The 10,520-nt window shown below is 37.0% G+C and overlaps 1 protein-coding gene across 2 annotated transcripts; it reads left to right on the top strand.

Annotated features, from left to right (window-relative positions):
* Positions 1-5,573: 5,573 nt before the first annotated feature.
* LOC130936398 (protein RTF1 homolog) lies at positions 5,574-8,833 on the top strand. Of its 2 annotated transcripts, none has more exons than XM_057866463.1 (2): positions 5,574-5,751; positions 6,198-8,589. In XM_057866463.1, exon 2 carries the CDS (start codon positions 6,225-6,227, stop codon positions 8,160-8,162), a length of 1,938 nt encoding a protein of 645 aa, XP_057722446.1. In that variant the 5' UTR covers positions 5,574-5,751; positions 6,198-6,224; the 3' UTR covers positions 8,163-8,589. The 2 variants fall into 2 exon arrangements, with proteins under 2 accessions (XP_057722446.1, XP_057722447.1); XM_057866464.1 differs by having other exon boundaries at positions 5,575-5,755; positions 6,198-8,833.
* Positions 8,834-10,520: the final 1,687 nt, after the last annotated feature.

The raw sequence follows: 10,520 nt of genomic DNA, 5'->3' as shown, positions 1-10,520 counted from the left end.
CTGCCTTACTAGGACTTACAACCGGGATTACAATCTGGGCTGACCAACGTATTAACAGTTCTCACTGCTACTTCAAAGTTGTAACTATAAAATATTTGAGGTTTATCAAGAAGACTTGTAATAAAAAATCCAGTTAAAAATAAATTCTTTATAAATGTTATCAGATACCTTCCCCTTGGGCAGATATATATATATATATATATATATATATATATATATATATATATATATATATATATATATATATATCACATAAGACTCTAATAAATAAATTTATTATTATTTTTGTCTAAAAAATAAAAAAGAATTATAGTACAGTATTATTGTGCATTTAATAATAATAATAATAATAATAATTTTATTTTACTTTTTTTTTACAGAAAATTATTACGAAACATTGGGGATTGATTTGTATATTAATCTTTTTTTGGAACTAAAATGTCTGTTTTTAAAATTTTTGAAACTGATCGGATAGTTACTCTGACAAAAAATGAACTGGAACTGATTTCTCGGCTGGAGTAAAATCTTGGAGATGTTTTTGTGTATTAATATTTTTTAGGACTAAAATATCCGCTTTTAAATTCTGAGGGACTGATTTAGGTAATTATTCTCATTTTTTTTTGTCTAAACACAATAAGAAAACAAAGCAAACTAACTAAACTGAGTCAAAATAAATAATTTGCTCAATGTCTTCACTAGGAGAATTTCAAATGACATGACTCTGATCAACCAAAGCTCCATAACGCGCTAATTAATCTACAGCTTTGTTCACTTCACAACCAACCCATTTAAAATAGACAACTCATGGCCTGGCCAAGAGCTCTTTAATCTTAGCAACTAGATCAGAAATATCAAACATGTCACCATGAACACTATAATACAGAAGATGCAAGATATGCAAACAGTTAGTTTCACATACAATATATTTGATACCACACTCCCAAACTAGAATAAGTCATCTCCAAACAGCGAATAACTCACATCTAAAAATAGACTAAAAGAAAGTGCTATCCGGACAACCAATCACACAATAACCATTAGAATCTCTAATTATACATCCAAAATCAGCCACTTGCAAATTAAAAGCCAGACTAGCATCACAATTAATTTTAAAAAAGCTACCGGAGGTTTCCAAAACATCCGATGATTTAACCATCGAAATAGAGAAGACTTCTCAGCATGCAATCTTATAGAGTTAGATGATCTTAGCATTCGCTACCACCTTGTAATCAGACTAAGAACTCTGAGCATTAAAAATGTCATTGCACCTATTTCTCCACACCTACCACAATCTCGCCCCAAGAATTGCTTTGTGGCCAGGCATAACCTTACACATCCAAGACACAAGAGACCTTCCACCAATTGAATCAACTAAAGAATTATCCAATATCTGCCAAATTGAAATAGATTTCTTGTAGTCTCGTAAACAATGCTCCATAGTTTTTGGAGCCTCATTACATTTTTGACAAATGTCCGAGTTAGATAGTTGCCGCTTGTAACGGAGAACTTCAATGGAAAGAGCATTGTGTAACTCAAGCCAAATGGTGAACTTTATTTTATCAAAAATATTAAGATTCCATAACCACTGCCAACTGGTACAAACATCCCAATTAAATTTTTTTCTTGCAAGCCATGTATAACTTTCTCTAGCACTATATATTTTAGCTATTACTAGCCACCATCTCCACCTGGCATCCTCCCCAAACTGAAAATGAAAGTTAAGGTTGCTAACAATATGCTTGATATATGCAGAAAGCAGAGTAGCTGGCTTAGGCCAATCCCAATACCCTTATCTCCACAAATCCTCAATTGTAAAGTCAGTGTCAGATATATGCACATAAAAAGTAAAATTATACAGTTTTTTAAGAGGAGACCATTCATCATACCAACAAATTGCTGAAAATTTCTAACACACCACTTAAAACCCTCCTTAAGAAAAGCATAAGCTTTGATAATGTGCCTCCAGACAGTAGAGGAATTTAGAGAATAATTGCTACCTGAAAAGAAAGGATCCCAAAGATATTTGTGAGTGAGAACCTATACCCATAACTTATTTTATTATAAAGGCAATCTCAAACCAGTTTAGCGAAGAGAGCCATATTAGCACACTGAGAATCTCTTATTCTAAGACCACCTGAGCTCTTAAGAGCAACAACAATATCCCACCTAACCAGAGGCAATCCTTTTCCACTAGCCTAGCCTTTTCATAAAAACTATCTCATCAAGGAATCAATTTTATCACAAGCATACTTTAGAAGAAAAGCAATCTGCATAGTATAAACCGGAATAGAGACCATTACCGATTTCACCAAGCATAAACGACTAGCCTTATTAAGTAAATACTCCTTCCAACTAGTAAGCTTGCTTAGGACTTTTTCGATAATCTCCTGAGCCGTCTTCTTAGATGCTCGATCATGCCCAATATTAATCCCCAAATACCTCTCCAAATCTTGACAAAAGCGAATGATAGAAACACTAGAAAGAACCTCTTTTCTTCTAGCTGGGACATTCTTTGAGCACTGAGCCTTGGATTTATTAACATTCACTTTTATACCTGACGCCTTAAAGAACATGTCCAGAGTCTTCATAACTTTCACTACCTGCGACTTAGTAGCTTTGTAGAAAAGTTACAGATCATCCGCAAACATCAAGTGAGAGATTTTAGGCCATCGCCTAGAAACCAAGACTAGAATCCAAGAGCCTTGGGAGACTCTATGGAAAATCAAGCAAGCTAGATTCTCCATGCAAAGCACAAAGAGATAAGGAGACATGGGGTTATCATTGTTATGGTTTTGAACATAAGGGTTATCATTGTTGGGTTCCTATCTCTCAATGCATTTGTATATCTCGTCATGTTATCTTTTGGGAGCATCACACATTCTGTAGTTTTTCCTCTTTTGAGTCTATTCCTTTTACTCTGTCACTATTTTTTACTAACCTCAATGTTGATCTCTTTCCTAGTGATGATACTACAGGGTCTACCTCAAGTCCATCCCTCGAGGACCCTCCTCTTCCGTCTTCTTCATCCACTTATTCTTCTAGGGTAAGAAATCCACCTCCTCATCTTCTTGATTATTATTGTTTTTCTACTATTCTTCATCATCATGAACCTCGGTCATTTCGACAAGCCTTTACCACTCTAAATTGGCAGCAAGCAATGCAGGAAGAAATTCAGGGACACACTTGGAATTTGGTTGATCCTCCTTCTGTTAAAAAAATTGTGGGTAGTAGATGGGTATACAAGATCAAGACTCACTCTAATGGTTCTATTGATTGCTATAAGGCACGATTGGTTGCTCAAGGTTGTACACAAGAGTATGGTATTGATTATGAAGAGACTTTTGCTCCTGTCGCTCGTCTTACGTCTCTACAAGCTCTCCTTGCAATTGCTGTGGTTAAAAAATGGTCTCTCAGTTAGATGGATGTGAAGAATGCATTTCTTAACGGGGATTTGAAAAAGAAAGTCTATACAAAACCACCTCCGGGATATCCTTGTCCTTCTAGTAAGGTATGTCTCCTTCGCAAGACACTTTATGGACTTAAGTAAGCTCCTCGTGAATGGTTTGACAAGTTCATCACTACCATATGCAATCTTGGTTTCACTTGTAACCCTCGTGAGAATGCTCTCTTCATTCGTAAAATCGAACGTGGAGTTGTTCTTCTACTTTTGTATGTTGATGACATGATCATTACTGGAGATGATGTTAATGATATCTCTGATCTCAATGCGTCCCTTCACCGTACTTATTGAGATGAAAGATCTTGGTTCTCTCAGCTATTTTCTTAGTCTAAAAATCTTATCCATCGATTATGGCATCTATCTCTCTCAAGCTAAATATGCTTCAGATCTTATTGCTCGAGATGGAATTACAGATAGTCGCACTGAGTCTACTCCTCTTGAGCCTAATGTTCAATTTACTCCTATGGATGACACTGTTTTGAATAATCCTACTCTTTATCGACAGCTAGTTAGAGGACTTGTCTACTTAACTGTCACTCGACCAGACATCGCCTATCCGGTTCATGTTCTTAGCCAGTTCTTGTCAGCTCCCCGTACTACTCACTATGCGGCAATTCTTCGCTACATCAAAGGCACCCTATTCTATGACCTTTTATTTTTCTACCCATTCATCTTTATCGCTTCAGGCATTCTCGGATGCTGATTGGGCTGGTGATTCCACTGATCGCTGTTCCACTATTGGTTATTGTCTGTTTCTTGCCGACTCTCTCATTTCCTAGTGAGCTAAGAATCAAACATTCATTGCTTGATCAAGCACAAAAGCTGAATACCGTACTCTCGCTGACACCACTGCTGAAGTTAACTCGATTCGTTCGCTTCTCGAATATTTTGGTGCTCCTCAGTCATTCCCAACTAATGTTTTCTGTGACAACCACAGTGCTAGTCAGATTGCCCATAATAATGTGTTTCATGAACGCACCAAACACATTGAGATTGATTGTCACTTTGTTCAGCAATGTGTCCTTATTGATGTTGTTCGTCTCATCGCTATCGGAACACTAGATCAGACTGTTGATATCTTCACGAAGGCTCATCATCCAACTCGTTTTCGGACTCTGTTGTCCAAACTCAATATAGTATCCTTAGCTCCCACTTGAGTTTGAGGGGGTGTTAAAGAGAAAAATTAGAATCAAATTAGATCAATTAGTATCATTTGTATTTATATAACTTATCTGTATATTAATTGTAGGATCTATGCTTTTATTATTTTGATTCTTCTAGCAGCTATATACATCTCTTGTACATTGTACTTTTTTTCAGACTGAATAATACACAAAACAGTTTCTTTAGATTGCGCTCTTGTTTCTAACAAACAGTTTAATTAAGTTCTTTTTGAAAAAATAGTTTAAATAATAAATGTTTATATTAAAAGTAGTTTATAAATAAGTTATTTTGTATTTGATATTTTAGTTCTAAAAATGCTTATTTTAAAAGAAATGTGATAAAAAAAACTTTTTATTATGAGAGAAGTTATTTTTTTAACTTCTCTATAAACACTAAAATAGCTTAAAAAAGTTACAATTTAATTTTAAAAATTATACCATACATTAATATTACTACTTTTTATAAGTTAAAAGTTCAAAAAATTAACTTTTAAAACTTTCAAAACGGATTTTAAATCATTAAATTCTCAATACATATGCTAATTTTCACAAAATAAAGTTTGACATCATAAATAACAAAAATAATTTAAAAATTAATATGACTAGTTTAAAATTATTAAAAAATAAATTTAATTTTTTAAAAAAATTATTTTAAAGAACGGATACTCTTTTAGAAACGAATTTAATTATTTATCTTCAATTAGTAATAATCTTATTTATATAAGATGTTATGAGTGTTGAATTTTTATTCAAATTAATTAAATATTTTATTTATTAAACATGCAACGTGTGAAATTGTTACATATTTATATTATCATTACACATCTCAAATATAATAAAAAAAATAATAACGAAAGAATTCGGGGGTATGAATCTTAGAAAAAAATATAGTTATCAATTTTTTTTTTAAACAAACATGTAATCCACGGTTACGTATGTGTCATTTGTGAACGTCCTTTGGCAAGGTGTACCGACTATGTTTACTCTCAAGTCCAAAATTGTTCCCTCCACCCTCTTTTAGGGTTTAGCGGTTTTACCACTGAGTTCACCTGATACCCCCAGATTCTGCACTTTTCCGGTCGATTTTTGACTCTGATTTCTCGCGTCTTTCGTTTTCTGCAACCCACTGTAAGTAAGACCTCTCTACTTCCAATTTCAATTTCACCGCTAAAAAGTAGTATCTCACGCTCACAATATGGTTTAGTTTTTTACTCTTATCAATATTGTCGCTGTATTCTTGTTTTCTTCTCCTTCCTTCTCGTTTTACCGCAGAAGAGTGGGTTTTGTTCTGCTCTGCATGTTATTGCTCGAGAATATTAGGGTTTATATGTGGTTCAGAACGAGCTTCGTTATGTTGCTTTTTTGTTTGATATTCGTTCGGATATAAGATACATTGCTGAAGATAGACTTAACAACGTGATTTTTCCTGGTCGATTTTTTTATTTCAATTTGATTTTGAGCATCATAATTTCGAATTTTCATCGTAATTACTTGAATTGCTGAGAGAGATATATCATTTATGCATCAGTTAAATTGGTTAGACCTTGAAGTTGTGTGATATATGTGATGTGCAGGGTACATTGATTGAAGCCGACGAAATTATGGCGGATTTAGAGAATTTGCTTTTGGAGGCTGCAGGGAGGACCGGGAGAAACCGAAATTCTATTCCGCCTTCTAGAAGAGGACGTGATGATGGGTATTCGGATGGTGGGACTGACTCTAGGGAGGATGATTCCGATGGTGAGATTGGTTATGCTGGCAGAAAGCCCTCTGGATCTCAAGTTCCTCTCAAAAAGAGATTAGATCCAGCGGAGAGGGATGATAATGAGGGAAGTCAGGAAGGGGGTGATGATGTTGATGGCCGTTCTGATCATGAGGATGATAGTAGTAGCGAATCAAATATTGGCGATGATCTTTATAAGAATGAAGATGATAGACGGAAGCTTTCTGAGATGACTGAACTTGAAAGAGAGATGATATTGTCGGATAGGGCTTCTAAAAAGGATGATAAAAATCTGCTGGGGAAGATAGTGTCAAAGCGGGAAAAAGGAAAGGCAAGTGTACCTAGAAAACAGACTCCACCTCTCCCATCATCTCGTGTGCGTTCATCAGCCAGATCTGCTGACAGATCAACTGCCAAGGATGATGCGTTAAATGAACTGCGTGCAAAGCGTTTGAAACAGCAGGATTCAGAGGCAAACCGCAAGATGACAGAGGCATCTGGAGGTTCAGGGACTGGATTTTTAGCCAAGCACAGACCTTTCACTTCAACAGGCTTTAGTAGCTCAAGTCAAAGTGAGAGTGAAAGTGGATCTCATAGTGACGATGAAAGAATTGTTGACAGTGATGATGACAGGGCATTATCTGGATTTGAGGGTCCTTCATTTGAGGATATAAAAGAAATCACCATTCCCCGGTCAAAACTTGCAAAATGGTTTATGGAGCCTTTCTTTGAGGAGTTAATTGTTGGTTGTTTTGTGAGAGTTGGCATTGGTAGATCAAAATCTGGGGCTATTTACAGGCTATGCATGGTGAAAAATGTTGATGCGACAGATCCTGATCGACAGTACAAATTAGAGAATAGAAGCACACACAAGTACTTAAATCTTGTCTGGGGAAATGAAACTTCTGCTGCAAGGTGGCAAATGGCTATGGTTAGTGACTCTCCTCCACGAGAGGAGGAGTTTAAACAGTGGCTTAAGGAACTGGAGCGAACTGGTGGTCGGATGCCAATCAAACGGGATGTGTTAGATAAAAAACAAGCTATAAAAAAGATCAACACATTTGTTTACTCGGCAGCTACTGTAAAGCAGATGCTACAAGAGAAAAAATCTGCCTCATCAAGGCCGCTAAATGTTGCGGCTGAAAAGGATCGCCTGAGGAATGAGTTGGAAAAGGCAATACTTATGCATAATGAAGCTGAAGTGGAGAGGATCCGGACAAGGCTGCAGGAATTGGAGGCATCCAGGGAAGCTAGGGAGAAGAATGCTAAGGCATTGAGGCTTGCTGAGATGAACAGAAAGAACAGGTTTGAAAACTTAAAAAATGCTTCCGACTTAAAGCGGAAAGCTTTGAAAGCAGGGGATGCAGGTTATGATCCATTTTCCAGGAGATGGACTAGATCAAGGAACTATTATGCTGCAAAACCTGGTGAAGAGGCTGCTGACAGAAACAACAGTGCTGGCAGCAAAGTGGCCATTGCAGGAAGCACTATCCCGAATGTAGCCGTGAACGCAGAGGCTGGCATGGTGGCTACAGCTGTGGCCTTGGAAGCTGCTGCTGATGCTGGGAAGTTAGTTGACACAAGTGCACCCGTCGATCAAGGGACAGAGTCAAACATGCTTCACAATTTTGAGCTGCCGATTTCATTATCATCGCTTCAAAGGTTTGGGGGATCCCAAGGAGTTGAGGCAGGGTTTATGGCTAAAAAGCAGAAAGTAGAAGCAACAGTTGGATTTAGAGTCCCAGAAAATGATGGACGAAGGCACGCGTTGACATTAACAGTTAGTGATTACAAGAGAAGAAGAGGGCTCCTTTGAAATTGCTCCTACTGTCATACTTGTTGAGGTTAACACTTCCCTTCAGATAGGTATTTTTATCATTTGGGAACACTCTTCTAGGTATTAATATTTGTTCCTTTCTAGGTATTAATATGCACATAAAGTCAAGTTTCATGCTTAATGCCAATGTATTATTATTTAGAGATAATAACAATGTTCTTGTGTGTGTGTTTAGATTATAATGTTAAATTAGGATGAGATATGCCATATCTTACAAACAAATATGTTTAATAAGCCCTAAATCTTTAACCAGGAAAGTTAGGATTTTTAATCTTTGTCCAACTTATTAATTATAGAGTTCTAGAGTCCAAATTTCATCTTAGGATGCTGGTCATATTGTTAAGTTATAGGATGGATATACATATAACTAACGTTGTTTATAATGTATTATTTATTTATTTATTTATTAGAATTATAATTCAGTTTGCATAGATAATCAAACCCATATGAATTAGTTATAAAAACCAAAATAAAACTTTGTTGAAGTGTTGCAATACTGACTCTCGTTTGGGGCACTCCACTACCCGCCGTAATACAATCAGACAAGATCTGGGATTTGGTCTTCAAAATCTCTGCAATTCAACGCCAATGGTTATATCTCAATACGATGAGTTATTTGTTGGCATCATCTTTAATTTGAATTTTACTCCCATCATAGTGAAATGTTTTGATATTATCATATTGTTTGACATGTCATCTAAAAATGCTGAACATAAGACGATTAAATTGTGTTACAAATATACATGTATATGTATTTTTGTTCCCGGGTTTTGTTTTCCCGATTAGATGAGGTGTTGGATATTACATTAAAAGATTGAGGTATATGTGAACATAACTTTTCCTCCATAACTTAAATACATTGATTTCTCAACATAAGCAACAATCCATTCAAAGTGAAGGAAGTATATAAATAAATCACTGAGAGTTACAATGAATGATATTGTTACGGTAGGTAACCGGAGATTAGCCCAATGGATGGCGTTCGGTGGCCCAAGTGTATAATGGAGGAGAACTCCGGGTAAGTCCGCAACTCGGGAGGCTCCGTCCGACTTGTGCTCGCGTGTGAATGGGGGGTGGTACCTGCAAGGACACTCCGATGCCTAAGTTAGCAAGGGTGTAAGCAGGTCTTAGAGAGTATTGGACTTAGAGATACCTGAGGCGTGTCAGTGTACTTATAGTGGTGAGCCAATAACCACCGTTGGAGTAGTGCCGTATCTTTAGGATAGTAACCGTCCCATTATCTTAGGGAGGTTAAGATATGGCTTTATGAAGTGGTTAGAGAGATTTTATGGGCGGTTACTCATTTGAATGAGTGATTATCTGCCAGCTGATCTCATAACCGACTTCTTCATACTAGGTCGTGGTTGACACCGACTTCTTAAGTGGAGGTGGGCGCTTTGTTAGGCTTAATCTATTGGATCAGGCTTTTCGATTGGACCTGGGCCCTTACCATTGGGCCAGGGTATGAACAGTGCCCCTACTTGAGCCCAAGATCCTTTTAAGGCTTGGGTTCAAGTATTTAACTCGGATACGTAGTCGACTTGTTTGAAAGAACACGGGTCTGGGAAACCGACGTGATTTTCGCGACTTTTAGTTTCTGACAGTTACGTCAATTCAAGCGTCGTGTCCGTTGAGGGATCATCTAGGGATTGAGGACTTTGGTAACGGTGCAGTCTCATTAATGACTGCCTCGTTTTTTTACCATTATGCCCCTTAGCCTATTTATAAATACTTTCCCTCTCTTTCCATTTTCCGTTTCTGCGATCTTTCAAACTTCTCCTTATCCTGTTCGTGTTGCATCCTTGCGTTCAAAAGATTTCTGTTCTTCTCCAACCTTCATTTTCGGATAAAGGTTAGTTTTGCTTTTTCCATGTCATGCCTTATGTTTGCATGTTTTGTTTTGCGAGTAGATAGGTTGACCTGTAGATTCTAGTTTCGAATCTTTCTCCTTAGAGGCCGTGTTTTTTGATTTTTCCTTTTCTTTTTTTCCCTTTTGTAGGTTTCTGTCACTTTTCTTTATATAAAAAATGGCTTCCGTAGACGTTCTTTCTCAGTGGGTAGATGTTACGGTCCTTGGGGAGGAACCGTTGGTTGACGCTGAGTTCATCACTCATCTTCGTACTCATCACAGGCTCTGTACTTCAGAGGAGGACGAGCCCAAATATGAACTGATAATCCCGGGTCCTGAAGACCGGGTCTGTTTTGGGAGAGAAAATGAGGAGGCCCCTCATTTTTTCTTTATGTATGAGTGCATGATCACCCGTTTGGGTGTTTTTCTTCCTTTCTCAGATTTCGAGACATCTGTTTTGCATCATTGTAATGTTGCCCCTACTCAAC

This window comes from Arachis stenosperma, chromosome 6, assembly GCF_014773155.1.
Source record: "Arachis stenosperma cultivar V10309 chromosome 6, arast.V10309.gnm1.PFL2, whole genome shotgun sequence".
NCBI lineage: Eukaryota > Viridiplantae > Streptophyta > Magnoliopsida > Fabales > Fabaceae > Arachis > Arachis stenosperma.
Note: the sequence above shows the minus strand (reverse complement) of the source record. Positions and strands in the feature narration are given on the sequence as shown.

Coding starts and splice junctions, on each gene's coding strand:
- LOC130936398 (XM_057866464.1), top strand. CDS start 6,225: ATGGCGGATTTAGAGAATTTGCTTTTGGAGGCTGCAGGGAGGACCGGG.